We start from the raw sequence: 16641 nt of genomic DNA on the forward strand, positions 1-16641 counted from the left end.
ACTCCATTTCCATTTCCGTCCAGGGTTTGAAGGGTTTTTCAACACTGTATCACATCGGCTGTTTGTCAGAGTTTCCTGGACATCAAAGCCAGATTCAGACATGAGAAAGATGAAATGTTCATTTTACCCTGGGATTTACTGAACAAAGAGTACTTCATACAGGCTCAAAGTGAGGAGGATAACATTTTTGCTTTTTTATAGGTTGTTACAGAGACAGAAGCATTGCCCAAAAAAGAGATGGGAGGATGATGTATAGTCAGAGAGAACACACACACACATACATATATGTATATGTTATATATATATAACATAACAAAACACGCAACAGAGACCATTCTGTAAAATCACATTTGATCCAGGATCAAATCAAGGATGCTTTAAGTGTCTTTTTAAGAGAATTGCTGCTTGATAATTACATTTCAGTAGCTCAGTAGCTTGTATTTGTTTCATGTTAGAGCTACAGAGTGGCTTCACTTCTGTTGTTGTTTTAATTAAGTGTGCTTTTGTTCGAGCATTGCAATACAATGAAAAGCCAATGATGCAAACATAAACAGCCTCTGAATGTAGTCCTTGATTGTCATAAAACACTCATTACCCCGTGTTAATAAGAATGTGCAGACTGTAATTGCTCCTATAGTCAGACTGTCGCTCAGTGTGATCTCATGTTGTTGTGTTGATATGAGATGTTATTGTAGTGCCAAATGAAAAGTGAGCTGATTGATAAATAATAAAATGTTTTAGTAATTTTAGTAATTTCTGCCATGAAACACAGTGTTACAGTGGGTTTATGTTACTGTTGTCTGTCTTTGCCAAACTTATGTTTATTATTTGAAAATAAATAAAAGTTATGTTTATATTTATTGTTTCTCACCAAAACACATTTAGTGTTTCCTTGAGCTGTATCAAATGTGTCGAGTGCATTTCCATCCTTCCTCCTTTCCTTCTTGGCGCATTGTGGATACGTGGAACGTGTGAAAGCGTTGGCATGTGTAACGCATCACCTGTGCATGCATGTGCGTCCTTGTGTGCGTGCATGGGATAAAAAAAGAAAAACTGTGATCCACTCATGGAAAAACAGCTCCATAGCGCTACAAGAGGTGGAGCCTTTATGTTTGTTTTGTTATTTGGGGACACTTTCATTAACTGTATCTGCAGTATTCCAGTATATTCAGTATGTCATGATACCAATAGAGTCATTCACTCATTTCTCTCACACAAATCAAATCAAGCTGAATTTGTCCCAAAAGAACACTCTGAACAACATACAACAGCCTCTATCCTCCCTGAAATTTATCATGCTGGTTCCAGGTATCGACCCTCAAGTCCTCAAGTCACCATCCTGCTTGTGTTCACAGGTCCGTTAGTTATTTATTTGGGCAACATCTTTGATGCTCAGCTTGCCATGCTGTGGTGTTTTACCACTGTATCACTAGAGATCCTCAATGTGTGCTTTCTGCTGCCGCTTATTTTGCCTCTTCTTTTTCCTTGAGTTTTCTGTTGATGAAGTTGATGCGTTTTGGTTATTAGTATGTCTGTTTAGCCTTGGTGGCTGTTATTCAAGCAGACGTTCTACTTCCAGGGACATAAAACAGTCGCTATACTTGTGTTCCTTTTTTCAGGAAACAAATCAAACCCTGGACATTCATCATAGCGGGTGTAAAACCATTTTGTATATTTAAAGTGTGATTAATTTCATTACTGTTATTTTTATTAATAGTAGTAGAAGGAGGATACATGAATATTTTAGTATTCATGATATATGAGCTCGAGTTAGCCAAGGTGTAAGCGATTTGCATTTTGTCAATGAGAAGGTTATTTAATGGCCTCCTCACCTGTTAGATTGAAGCACGTATTTGTTTATTATTTCAATTTTTTTCCACATAATTGGACATTTTGGAACAACTTCTAAAGTCTCTCCCTCGTGTAGAACCCATCATTGCCAAGTTAATGCTTTTTCGGCTGTCCTATTGCTTTCTGTTTACTCTATTAGCTGCAAATCAGGGTTGTTTTGCTGGAGGGGAATGCGCTCTTATTCAGGACTGACCTGCTGCACACTCACATAGTTGACCACATTTGCACCTAGAAGATGTACAATACAACCACAGTCTGATATGTTGTCCACCGAGAGGTAACATATCTGACAGTCGTGAACAGGTGAGCCGAGGAAAGATTTTGCACTTAAGGCTCTTATTTTCTTCTAATAATCTCATTCTCTGCTCAGATGGCCAGCAGTTCCCTTGGCTTTGAGGCTGTTCGCTTTACAGACATTTTGGAAAGCATTAGGAAAAAAACATAATTCCCCATTTTCAAACTTTTGCTCTTACTGCTCCAAACAAATGCTGTGTTGAATGAAATTTGCCACTGTGCTCTTGAGCCAGTGGAATCTGAGTTTTTTCTCACAAATATGTTGCAAAGAAACATCCAGTGAGGGAGTCTTGTTGTAACATTTCATGGCATTTCAGCTCCGGTGTAAACATGACATGACATAATTTCAGGAATATTTCTGGATGAAGGTTAATGTGTGAAAAGGGCTTACGTGCAAAACCTGAGCTCTTTAAGTCAATCTTTGCAGACACCTGCTGTTCATTTGTTCCAGACCCAAAATTAATTTTAGTCTTGTTTTCTGCTAAACCATAAGCCGGTGGTTCAGTTTGCTGGTGTGACACTGGTCTTAACAGGTTAATCCTCCTAGAGAAGATTAGGCTCTATGATATATAAGGGAAAGCCATACAGAGTCGACTTTGCATTACGTACCATTTCAGTTTCTATGGTCGAACATGGTTGCATCATTTCAAGTCCATTGTGCAGTGGTGATCATTTTGAAATGAAAATCAAAGGATTTGTGGATAACATATTTTCTTAGAGTTGATCCATCTAACTGCCTCAGGTCACTTTGTTCCAGTGTAGCGTTCACAAATGCTTTCTCTCCTGAAGTAATAAAAATTTGCATGCAATAGAGTAAAGCATGGAGAGGCAGATAAGGTTGGAAGTGTCTTAGGTTATCAAAGATGTAAGTGCTCCCACTCGCCCCTGGCAGACAAGAGTTGTTCAAATCTCCTGCGCTGTGAGATGCGTTCTCTATGGCCCGTGTCTGCTACAGAGCATTGAGCATATAGAATAGCCCTCTGCCCAATTAAACTTGACGTGCTTCTCTTTAAAGCAGGATGTCTCTGTTGTGCTGTGGCTGTGTCCCTTGAAAAAAACAGTAATCCTCTCTGGATACTGTTTGGACAAGATAAGAAATTGCACATCCTCTGAAGAGGTAGTGGTCAGTCCTAGCCCCAGGGAAACATAGTACTGCTGCTGTTCTGTCCTGCCAAGTACCAGATTACACTTACATGGCGTTCCAGGTAGCACCTGATTAGATGACAAGAATGAAATCCAGCAGGGGCTCCATATTGTGAAAACCTGGATTGAAGATTGAGAGTCACCTTTACGCTTTACTGTGTAATTGTAATTCAGGGCTGATGTCTGTTTAGGGGGATCTTTGTTTGAGATCATATTTCTGTCTGTATTTCTTTTGATAGATGAGTTCCAGTCGGCAGAGGAGCGTGTAGCCTAATTCTACCTTGTTTAAGACACTGACAGATGGTTGAAGGGGGGTTGTTATCAGAAAGACTGTCTGCCTATTTGCAGTCGCGTCATGTGTATCGTTTTGAGCTTGACTTCAAATAGTGTGCAGGCTACATCACAGTGTCCCCACATATTGGCCCTCCCCCTTTTGTATAACTGTGGCTGTTGATCTCTGAACCGCAATGACGCCATCCGTTTTTTCAGTCATTGGTTTGATTGAGCATCAGTCTGTTTGTGCTATTTTACTTATGTCTATCATCATGATAATATAATGAGTCACAAATTAATCTGCCTTTGAAGCCAAAGTTCAAAGTCTCTCAGTGAATTTCTGATAATTTCCCTTACATGGTTTATCAAACCGTGGAATCACAAGTATGGTTTTCTTCCCTTCTAATTAGACTGCTGGATGCAATAATTTAATTCGAATTTAATATTGCAATGGATGGAGTGTCAGCGACTAATTGTAAAAAAAACTAAATTTCCCCTTAGATGTCATGAGTGTTCGGTCTTAACCATGCTTCATATCATTTCATAAATGTGGATTACTTCCACCCGACAACTTTGAAGATTCACAGAAAACAACCCGAAAACATATTAAAACTTCACTATATTTTGTCTTTTGCATTCTCTGATGCAATTGGTAGTTAGCTAAACCCCTCCCCCGAGTAGTGATTGTCCAGTCGTAGCTTAGCAACCTCAACTAGGGAAAGCAGGTCCTCCACATGCTGAAGGTGGTGTATGTTGTTAGTCTTTCCAAAACAAAAAACACATGAAACACATAAGCAAACGTGTAACAAATGGATTAAACGTGTGTTTATCTGCTGCAAGGTAAGCTGCAACTGTTTGCATGTCTGGATATGAGCATTAGTTTGTGTTCAGGGCCATGCACCTGTTCAGCAGTTGTCTGTTTGGCCTTATTGCATTAGAGGCTGTGTATTTTTGGGGTTTGTGTGTGTGGTCTTCAGGGTGGATGAGATTATTTTTTAGTAGATTTCTGTGTCACTGCTTCTCTCCTCTGTCTGATATTTCTCAGGTGTATCTTATTGCCCAGTTTGAGCTGCTGAAATGTTGTCTCTTTGTCTTTTGCCTCAGTGCTTTTGGCAGATTCTCGGCCCAATGGTTGGTGTGAGTCATATTCCTATAAGCTTTGATAGCCAGGCTTCCATTCCCTTTGGTATGCACACTACAAAAACACGCTATTGTCTTTTGCGCCGTTTTGTGTAAACTTGATGCTAGCGACCACTGAGTTGATGTGTTCCCTGAGGGCTTGCACTTCCTGGCTGGACTAGGTTTGCTTGTGACCAGGGTGTCATTCACAAATCTGTACATATCTGTTACCTGAAAAAGAAAGTATCATGTGACCTTTTAAATGGCAACTTAAACTTCTCAGAAAACAGTCACTTCCTGGAAAACAGTGCATCTTCAGTGGCGACCCCATGCTGCTCTAGTGGGTGAAAATAGTCCAACCAATAAAAACACCACAATATTTTAACAGTCCCTATTCTCTGCCTGTCATATCACATCAAAACACATTTCTCTCCATGACTTCAGTGTAAACATAGTTTTTTACACATAGATCCCTCACTGGCCCGTTTCAACAGGAAATACATCACATTAAGGAAGTAATGACACCATCTCATGAGAGCTTTAATGGCTCACAGGTGAGCTTGATGACTCTTCAAGGTGTAAACAACCTACTGAGGAAATAATGGACCCCTCTGGCAGTCTCCTTTGTACCAATTTAGTGCTTAAGCTACAAAACATGGCAGAGAATCCTCATGGACACTGAACCTTAATTATATTTTTCAAAACTTTTCCAGTTCTGACAGAACCAGGACAACAGAGACGAAACATAAGACATATGACGATAATGTCATTTGAGTGGTGAGCAACTCAGAAGGGACAACAAGGGGGATTTTTTTTTCAAGTTCAATAACTCACTGAGCGGTCGTGTATCATTCATCCCTTGGCTCCTGACCAACCCACTCATTTCAGCAAGTTAGTGCATTCATTTGGAGTCGTGTTTCTGTCCACCTGGCGGATTTAAGTCCAATATTCACTGTCTTTTAGCTCAGTTTTTGGTCTCTGCCAGCTCCTGAGGGAAATATCTGACTCTTTAGCTGCTAAATGCTACACTATGTTCACCAGCTAGTCTGTAACTGTATCTGTCTGCTGTTTGCTGCTGAGCAGGTGGTGTACAGTGGGTTTCTAGAGATTTTTCAGTGAAAGCAGCTCCTTGGTTCAGCTGAAAATGTTGCTGCAAGAGCAGTGAGATTGAACCAAAACGGTAAAGGTCGACAGCTAAACACTGAGCTGAAACTCGCTATAAAGCTCTGTAAAGCTGAGGGGAACTTAAGATCCAGGTGTTTATTCTGTAACCCTGTTCACATTGTCACAATGTTTTCCAATTGCCATTTCATATATTGTTATTATAAAAATATGGATATAGGCGCTTTAAACTAAACAAAAACTACTTACTATATTCTAACTTTTGGCTCTATGCACTTAAAGCAAACTGAATTGTTTCCATTGTTTCAGTTTTTTTTTTAGCATTTTATGTGGCATGCTGCATGAACATTTAAAACAAAACTTATTTGCATGATAAAAATTGAAAGCTGTTGTGCTATCTGAAAATATTTCTGTGTACTTCGACATTTCTTTTTGCCTCTGTTTGATCTCTATATACAGCAGTCGCTGTACTTTGCGGTAGTGCTGCATTGGATTGCATCATATACTAATGTGTTTTATGTTTTTTGGACAAAATAACGAACACATCATCACAGAATCCATAAAGGAAAGCAAGTTTTGAAATACACCAATATGTCATTTGTTACAAGGTGTTATCTGTTTTATTCTGTGAAACCAAACTCCAACTTGAATAATGCATACTGCTCTCTCCATAGTTATATGGTAACTCTTATATTTGTTTTTCATGCAGCACGAGGATCCATTTATCATAGCTGTTTCCATCATAGCTTTCATAAATGCAACTTTATAAACAAGATGCAAAGATAAAGGAAGAGTAGTTAATGACCGCACCATCAATATGAAAATCAGTACTAGGTCCAGGGAGCTATCATATCATGATCAAACAGGAAATAATCATTAAAGGGAGAGGTACTTCAGAGACATCATCAGTTATTAGGAAACATGATCATGAACCAGCCCATCAGGGGAGGAAAAAGGAAGGGCAGAGTAACATGACATCACCCATCAATAGTATACTCACTCCTGAATCCCAAGCTGTCTCACAGTTCAGGCTTTTAGAGGCATGTAGGTCCCAGCTTATTGGAAAATGTCACGCTTGCTCCTTTTTAAAGACTATACAACCTGCAGTTTTCAACCGTTGATAGTTCCAGTAGTGCAAGGGAGTGACAACAGAGAAAACCATTAGATAACAGCATTGAGTGCAGTATACTATACTGTATGTATTGGCCTAGACCAGTATCTGAAAATGAGGTGTCTTAGTTTTTTTGTACATTTTCACTCTGTGTGATTAACTGTCTTGATATCTGTCCCTTTGCTCAGTGTTTGACACTTGTGTGTCCTATATCCAAACACACTCACATCAATTAGTGCCAGGGGCGCTGTCTTTTTATCATAGCTGCTTTTATCACAGCTAATGGTGTCATAGCAACTGCGCTTTGTGAGATTAGCATTTCATACCAGGCTGCAGCAAACATGTGAGAAACCTCCCGCTGCCCTTGAAGTACTGCTACCTACAGAATTGTAAAATGCTCTATGTATACATGGGCTAGATAGAATCATAGAAAGACCACATGAAAAAAATGACTTAATCTTTGAAGTGAGTAAATCACAAGTGAAGGGGGGGTTACAAAGCAAAGGGACATATAGCCAATGTTCAGCAGTTTCAAGCATCAATAATAGTAGAACAAGAGTCTGCAGCAGTGCTAGGAGCTCTGTGAAGCTGTATTGAGGCACAGTGGTGCTTTGAGCTAAATGCTAACATTCTCACAGTGATCATGCTAACATGATGTTTAAAAGATAGATTTATCATGTTCACCATCTTAGTTTTATGTTTATGCTAATTTTGCTAATTTGCATTAAACATAAAGTACAGCTGAGACTGATGAAAATACAGGTATTTTGTACAAGCTGAAATAATTACCTGATGATGGCCCTAGATCAGGGGTCTGCAACCTTTACTATCAAAAGAGCCATTTTTCCCCCTTTTCCACCAAAGAAAATAGTCTGGAGCCGCAAAACATAACACAGCTTATAAAGTTTTACAAGTTTTATTCTTTTTCTATTTTTACCTGTTATAACAAAGGAAAACCCATACAGAAATGTAGTGTGCATGTGGAGGCCAACTTTGACATGAATTAAACACTGAACTATGCAGGCTTATTTGAGTCCTTCCCATATTTGTGTAAAATTAATAAAATAGAAACTAGCCCACATTAATATAAATAAAACGTATAGCCGCAGCTTAAAAAAAGTAAACATACAAATTAGGAATGTTTGTGACTAAAGTCCATTTCAGTGTGCTGTCATCCTCTTCTGTCACGTACAGCAATCAACCGACGCACCTGAACACACAAACAAAACCACATCAGCTCCGGCTCTAAAATGAATGTTTTTCTGAAAAATAATAGCCTATTAAATGCTAGTGTTCTCACCTGTTTAATGTGACTTCTGTTTCTGAAGATCGCTGCAGATCTTCTCTATGTCAGGGCTGTAAGATGTGACTGTGACCTTCACACAGGACTCGTCATCGGTGAGGCGGGGGCGATATTTGGACTTTATGAAGTTCATGCTCGAGAAAACCTGCTCGCATAAGTATGTTGAGCCAAAGATGGACAGGACTCCAAATGCGTACTTTTTCTGTTTATTTTTGAAGTCTAAGAGTAGATGCTCTGATATTTTTATGAACGATTCTTTCATGTATTCTCTGTCTGTGGACGGCTTTCCCCTCGTTACAATCTCCTGAGCTGCCACAAAACTAGCAGCTGTAGTTGAGTTTGGAGAGTTGATCCACTTCTTGAAAGTATGTTTGCTCTGCTCAACTTTCCGTAGCAGTTCCAAAATCGCTCTCTTTCGCTCATCTTCAGTTTGGTACTTCTCAGCAAATGCTGAGTGCTTGTTCTGAAAATGTCTTTCAACGTTACATTTTTTGTTGTTTGCTAATTTCTCGCCACATATCAAACACACGGGTAAGCCAGCATCGTTGGTGGTGAAGGCAAACGAATCTGTCCACGCAGAATTAAACTCTATATTTTCTTCTGAGACTTTTCTTTTTTTGGATTTACTCATGGTTAGCTTACCGAGTGCGGGGGGGCGGACACTGAAGAAGCCGCCTGCAGGTAAAGGCGAGGGCTGTAGACGTGGGTGTGACGCATATTTTAGTTGACAAATTATTAAAACTTTTTTTTAATTCGATGTTAAAGTATCACCTCGAACTCCCAAATAACCGTACAACATAAACAGAAATAAAATAGATAAAAATTAAATTAAGAAATAACCGTTATTCATTTTCATGTTTTTTTGCCAAGGCCAGAGGGAGCCGCTACAAGGAGGCTGAAGAGCTGCTTGCGGCTCCAGAGCCGCGGGTTGCCGACCCCTGCCCTAGATGAAAGGTCAAGGGATTTAAGTTAATACAGCTCACGCTCTGGTGACCATGAACATCTGTACCAAATTTCATGACAATCCATCCAATAATAAAAAACATAAATGTCAACCTCATGATGGCGCTACAGAAAAAGTCAGGGGATCACCAAAGTCATTAGGATTCATGCTGAAGGAATAACGTGAATATCTGTACAAACTTCAGTCAATCCGTCCTGTAGATGTTGAGATATTTCACTGAAACTAAGTGAAAACTTTGACCTACTGTAGGCACCAGAGGAAAAGTTGGGATCACCAAAGGCCGTAGAATTGATCTTCTAGAGGCCTTGAATATGTGTAGCAAATGTCATGACAGTCTATCCAATAGTTGATGAAATGTTTCACTTGAAACCACAAATGTCAATCTCATGGTGGCACTAGAGGAACAGTCAGCTGATCACCAAAGTCAGTAGGATTCATCTTCTGTTGTCATGACAATGTATGTTAGTTGAAATATTTCATCTGGACTAAAGCGGGGGACTAACCATCCCTAGAGCCATGCGGCTAGCAAGGCTAAAAAGTAATACTGCTACTAAATATCACAATAAACTAGGATGCTTGTTATGCTGCTAAACATAAATGGTCTTTCCACTGAGATTCAAATTCCCAACCCAACATTACATTATGTGCATGCTTTAAAGGTACCCTGTGGAGTTTTCAAAAACAGCTTTATTTACATTTGGTTTACCACCAAAAAACATTGTGTGTGTCCTGAAGACCAAACAAACGCACTAAATGTGTTTTGCACCCCATTAAACATTTAAAAAGCCTTTGTTTACATACGTGTATATGTGTGTGTGTATACATGTATTCTTCTCATCTTTTATTGGCTAATTGCTACCTTTTGCTGCCACCAGCTGCTGCCAACAGTGTGTTCACTGAAGACCTGATACAAAAAACACAGAGACCCACATATCAGAACATTAAATACATTACACATAGACTAGTATTACACACACTGATTTGTAATAATCGCAGAAGTCATCTGTATTGTTAATCCTGTTCAAATTTGCCTTTGTCCATGGGCGCTGAGATGGATGCTTGGCGCGATTGCTCTTACCAATTTTTCCCCAAATCAATTATGCAAGTTCCACGCACATGTAGTTCAGCAGCCCGTCACTCTGAACGTTCAAGTCCCTATACGATGGCTGATGTTGACCCACTGGACATAAAAACAGAAGTAACAAAGAACTCAAATGAGATGAAAAAAAAAATGCTGAAAGCAGATCTCAAAGGGCTATCCACCCACTTGGCTCAGACAGAAGAAGCTTTCCAAAAGATGTGTTCCAAAAACGAAGCAAGAATTGCGGGACTAGAGAACAGGTCCTGCAGAGACTATGGAGAATATTCGCGTTATTAACATGCCAGAAAAAATACTGATGAATTAGACTCACTGTATAGGACCAGAGTGCAGCACCGGTGGGTCCCACACGATGATCTGCAAGATGCTGCGGTACACAGACCATGACCGAATCAGATGGCAGCCAGCATTCATAATGAGAACAGAACAAATTTACCAAGCACATACTTTTTTTTTACTTTTTGTTTTGTTTTGTGCTGTATTGTTGTTTTTATTGTGTTTTGTTTGTATGTATCTGAAGCTAAAGAACAATTTAAAAAAAAAAAAAAAAAAAGTTGAATTAACCCAAACACAAAGAGGGCGTCCGATAAATTATTCCTGTGTGAATCAGCATCTCACTAATTTGGGGTCTTTTTATGTTTTTTTTATCAGGCTACGGTGCAAATGATTAAAAGCTTCAATAGCATTTTGGCTGCAAATTCAAGAGGCTCCTCCATCTACTCAGCATGGAGACCCATTTGGAGAAGGACCAAGTTCCTATTAGAATGTCAGTAAATTTCACTGAGACAGACTTTGTTTATTTCTTACAAATGCAGCACATGGCCCAGATTTGGGGGATAAATCCTGAAATCACCTGAGGTCCCCTGGTGCAAATGTGGCTTTAGATAGAGCCACGCAACACCAATACTATGTCAATACAAATGCATATGATTTTGCAGCTATACACAGAGGTATGGAGGACAAATAGGGTTGTAAGACTATGCAGTCAAAACTGCAACATGAGTTTAATGTGATGTGTCACATGTACCAACCTAAGACTGGCCCTGTTTCAATAAGAACCAACACAGACTCCCCTCACGATGAGGAGTTGAGTTGAGGACTAGTGCAGAACCATGCATGTAATTCAGGTCAATGACATCATGTCCCTGTCCCAATTTTCTGTCCCAATTTTTTTTTTATTCACTCTACATTTTCCTGTCTGTGTTTCATGTTTGGCTATTTCCTAATACAATACTCTTCTATAAAAACAGCATCAAATTATGTATTAGTAGGGATGGCAATGTCGCTCAGTCGGTCGGTCCACCACTTTGGTCCAGACCAAAATATCTCAGGAACTGTTGAATGGATTGCCACGGTATTTTATACGGACATTCATGGTTCTTAGATGATGAATGCTAATGATGATCCCCTGACTTTTCCATCAGTGCCACCATGAGGTTGTCATTTATGAGTGAAATGTCTTGACAGCTACTGAAGGGATTGCCATGAAACTTGGTACAGATATCCATGTCCCCCTCAGGATGAATTGTAATAATTTTGGTGATCCCTTAACATGTCATCTAGGGCCATCATCAGTTCAAAATTTTGATGTGTGTAATTTGCTTTATGACTTAAGTCCTGCATCGCTAATGACATTCCCATCAGCCTCAGCTGTACTTTGTGACTCTGTGTGATGATTAACATTATACCTGCTAAACATCAGCATGTTAGCGTGCTGATTTCATCAGTTATCGCAGTACAAGCACAGCCTCACAGAGCTGCTAGCGTGGCCGTAGACTCATTTTAATATCCACGAGATATTTTATTATTGCTGAAGTAAAAACCAAAGCCCTCCTTTTTTTAAATGGGTACAGAATAAAAACTACACTAAAATAAGTCCTCTCCAGAAAAGGAAAAACTACAATTAAACTGGTTTCCTAACAGAAACCAGAGGTTCCATCCCTTAATAGAGACTTAGAAATATTCATTATTAATTGTAAAGCATTATCATGTATGTCCAACCCATTTGCTGCTGTTGAATGTCAATGCAGGCAAATAGGCATCGGCAGCCTGACAATATTAAGGCCCAGTCCTTAAGTGGTGTAGAGAACACATGATTGAGTCCACATGATCCGCATTATAACAGCACCTGATGTAGGTTATTATTAACAGACAACATTGAATGTGACACAATTGTCATGCAGATCATGTGGAGCTTTGTTCAAGGTCTGTGACTTTAAATCAATACACTGTCATTGTGCCTTACTTTATGTGAATGTTGAGCAGATTTCTTTGTATCTCACCATGAGCACTGAATCTGAATGTTTCATATATCTGACAGCTTTAATGACTTTAATGGTGAAATGGTTATTATATATATCTCTAAAATGGAATTATTCATTCTCCAAGAGCCTTGTGTGCTGACGACACAACAGAGTCTGGTTAGTCGCTGTAGTTGTTATGTTACTGGAGGAAACTTCATCTTTACTTTAGATATTCTGAGCAAGGGCAGTTTTTCAGGTATTTTCAGTGATTTATTTTAATTAACTCCCCCAAAAAACACATTAATTGCACCATATAAGAGCCCACGGATTTGTGGCTCATAAGGATGAAATAACATTTACCTGACGAACAGCTCTGTGACTTAAAGATTAATTCCTGGCTGAAGTTGCAAGCTACCGGAAAGCACCAGGGATTTAAGAAAGTTGATGGATAGTTGAACATTTGTGAGGAGTCTTCTTCTCCTCTGGAAGCTGGACTTGGATGTGCGGCGAGTGAGTCTGCCAGAGCGGGATAAAGGGTTTTTACAGGAGTTTGGTCTGACCACCTCAAACGCTGCATCAAGACCTCACAAAGTGGAAGTGGAGTCGATTCCTTACTGCCTCAAAACTCAAATTTGAAATTATTATTTCTCTGCCGGGTGTTCTCAAAGCAGTTGCATAGTTCTAGTACAGTCCGGATCAAGGGTCAGACATGTTTTAAGTAATCATTTAAGTCAATTACTCAACATTTGAGCAAACATTAAGTAAGTTAAGTATTTTTTCAGTCAAAAACTCCAAACATGGTTCAAGTTGAAGTGAGGATTTGCTGCTTTTCTCTTAGGAGTTTTATGGCCAAAATACATTTGTTGTGTTATTTCAGTTTAACTTGTCCTGTAGTGGCTCTATCAGTGCGGCATAAACCTGGTCTGGTCGTTTGTCCTTGTTTACTTGTTGGAAGATTCAGGTCATTTTGCTCCGTTCTTAAGATCTGACATTGTCTATGCAGCTGTCGATATCACTTGTGCCTGTGATCAACACTTTATTATTATTATTACCATTTGTGTGTTTGTGGCAGTTGTCCCTCTGGCATTTATTTGTTCCCAGGAGGGTGTGACAGCAAATGAGGAGCTGATGTTTCCTAAATCACAGCAGGCTGAGCTGCTCACAGCAAGCATTTAACTGAGATGTTCTAGGTTACATGTCAGATGATACGCACCAACAACAATTGTAATGAGAGCTGTCCATGACTAAAATACTGGAGGAAGAGGAAGAGGGGTGAGCAAATAATTGAAAATGGCCATTGCAGTGGCCTATAATTTCAAGCCACTGCAAAGCTAGTGATGTAGTCACCACATCAGGTATAACTAATTTTTTTTTTTTAGCACCCATTTTGTGCCTCCAAAGATATTTTAGGGAGTTGATGTGGTACAGAACATCTAGAACATTCTCATCAATAACGCCCACAACTGCTGGTATAATGTGCAAGGCCAATCCTTTTGTGTTTACAAATTGCTATAGCCATCAAAAGAAACAGGAATGACCTTGATTGTCGCCTACAGCAACACATAGGCATCACAAAAGAGCAAGGAGCGAGGCGAACTGTGAACTGTCTGCACTGTGGTCTGAGAGAATGTAACATTTGAAGTACCTCAAACTATACTTAATAAAAGATGTTTGGTTCAAAGTGACACATGATGGGTTGTAATCTCTGTCTTTGTCTGTCACATTTTTTTTCCCCAGGAGATAATAATGGATGGCCCCATCTTTTCGACAAGTATTTTGGAATGCCCAGCTCTAACACCGGGACCAAGTCTAATGTATGCTGTAAGTACTGCTATTCTGTTAGTAAACTGCATATTTAAAGATATTTTTTGTGAATTTGTGCTCATGTATATAACTTTCTTTTTACTATGCCGTCAGTGTATCGGCAGTGATATGGTTTTCCTGGATTTTCTCTTTTTTTGTTGTCCTTTAGGGCAGCAAATAGAAAGCTGTTCACGGTTGAATCACTGCTGTGTTACAGAATCTTTCTATTTAAAACACTCGACACAGCAACCTGGGTTTAATCACCAGCTGCAGTTGCAGTTCAGCCGGGTGCATAATAGCATACAGTTGCGGATGGGAAGCCGGTGAGGGATCCTAGTGACTCCGACTGGTTGGTTAGCATGCCTTTGGGGAGGTGGGGTGAGGGCTGGAGGGGACAGCGTGAACTTCTGGATGCACTGTGGCTTCTCCTTCCCAAATTGCAACCAACCGTATTTATAAATGCTTCTAGATGTGGGTGTTCACAATTTCTTAATGACATCAATGTAGATCAAGACTGAAAGCCAACAGGGTAAACATTTATTTGTTGAGCAATGCCAAAAACTCACTAATTAAAGGACACTTCCAGTGCAATAAGGATTTTTTTCTTTCATCTCTTAAAAGTTAATGAACTTTTTAACTAACCCTTTCAGGTTCTTCCCCCTCATTCAATTGCGAAGCTGTTCGACCATCCCACAAGCAGATCTAATGAAGCATACTGACAGCTTAACAGCATCACTATACAACCAAGACAGAGGAAAAATGTCTTGTGAGGTATTGTCAAATGTATGCGTTATAACCAACACAATGTGTTTATACAGTACAAATTTGGTTTGGATGAAATCTGTTTTTTTCCCTATAAAATCCTGTCTACCTATAAAACTTTGCAGGTGTCGTTTCTGATGTACCCTCCTGTTCTATTTTTTCATGTAAACAATCTCATTTTGAGATTTCCCACAGCTTAATCAGGTCTTAAGTTAAATGAAGAGAAGTACTATCAATTTACTTTCAGTTCACGCTTTTTGTCTAGTGCTTTCAATGAAATGCAATTTATTCTAACAGCTGTATATTTAGTTGGCCATTGGTTTGTCAGCTTTGATCTAGGTAAACATGAATAATGCATGCATGGCCTAATTTTTGACGTAATTACACTTTTAATTGGCCGTCTGCACTGAATGACAAAGTCCCAAACAGGTTTTGGAAGTTATTAATAGCAAATAAAACTCATAAACATACTTGCCTACAATTACAATTAATTTGAATGTCCAGAAAATCAATTGTAGAATGCAGAGGGATTTAAATATTTGATTTTGATTGAATAGAAAGTTATTATTAGATGTACTGTATTAACAGTGCTATTTGCATTTGTGTTATGCTGATGCATTCGCATTCCTCCCCAGTGATTTGAGATAGGTTATGGTTAATACCATATAATAATGCCAAATTTGTACTGAATGGCAGCTTGTCTACCTCTGCGTAAAACCTGATTCTGATCTATAGCTACTGGCCTGGTTTCAGGAGGAGGTCCAGGTTTCCTTTCTTCAGGGAAACCACCATCATTTTTGTGCATTTCCTTCTTACATACATTACTCTTCCATAAAGATTTGTTTGCATAATTTCAAATGACTTCAGACTGAAACATGGACATCCACTTTTCTATTATTATTTCCAGGAACTCTCATATTGTTTCCTGAATGCTGATGTTGGAGCTTTTTCGTGGTCCTGCATTACAGTAAAACTACCATTTTTTAATAAAAGGTAGTTTTTATTGTCCACGGCGGCATGGTGGCGCAGTGGTTAGCACTGTCGCACGGGAGGTAAAGCTGGTTAGAGCGGGTTGCCCCCGTCATGTCGAAGTGTCCTTGAGCAAGACACTGAACCCTAAGTTGCTCCCGATGGAGACCAGCACCTTGCATGGCAGCTCGGTCGCCATTGGTGTGTGAATGTGTGAGTGAATGGGTGAATGAGACTTAGCTGTAAAGTGCTTTGGGAACCGTGAAGGTTGAAAGGCGCTATATAAGTGAGATCATTTATTTATTTATTAAATTTGGACCAGTTCTGTGGTCCTCTCTTGAACCCAAAATCCAGTTTTCAGCCAACATTAACTTTTTATTTTGTTTACCCATAGCTGATCCACTTACATCTCTGTCTGTTAGAAGACTGTTCCGGTGTTTTAATGAAGTGCAAATTGAATGTATTTAACAGTAGACATACCTGGAGCAAATAAATATACAAGAAATTATTTAGACTTCATACAGCCAATACCTATCCATTAAAAAAAAAAGAAACTACGCATTCAGGTAGCTGAAATGGAAGTGA

At 39.3% G+C, this 16641-nt stretch overlaps 1 protein-coding gene across 1 annotated transcript in view; it reads left to right on the forward strand.

Annotated features, from left to right (window-relative positions):
* Positions 1 to 16641, forward strand: part of rxfp1 (relaxin family peptide receptor 1) — a 50845-nt gene that overhangs the window by 15857 nt on the left and 18347 nt on the right. The window contains exon 3 of the mRNA XM_070913231.1: positions 14260 to 14343. Coding sequence (XP_070769332.1) covers positions 14260 to 14343 — 84 coding nt within the window. The remainder of the gene's footprint in view (positions 1 to 14259; positions 14344 to 16641) is intronic.

The sequence above is a fragment of the Enoplosus armatus genome, chromosome 10 (assembly GCF_043641665.1).
Source record: "Enoplosus armatus isolate fEnoArm2 chromosome 10, fEnoArm2.hap1, whole genome shotgun sequence".
Classification (NCBI taxonomy): domain Eukaryota; kingdom Metazoa; phylum Chordata; class Actinopteri; order Centrarchiformes; family Enoplosidae; genus Enoplosus; species Enoplosus armatus.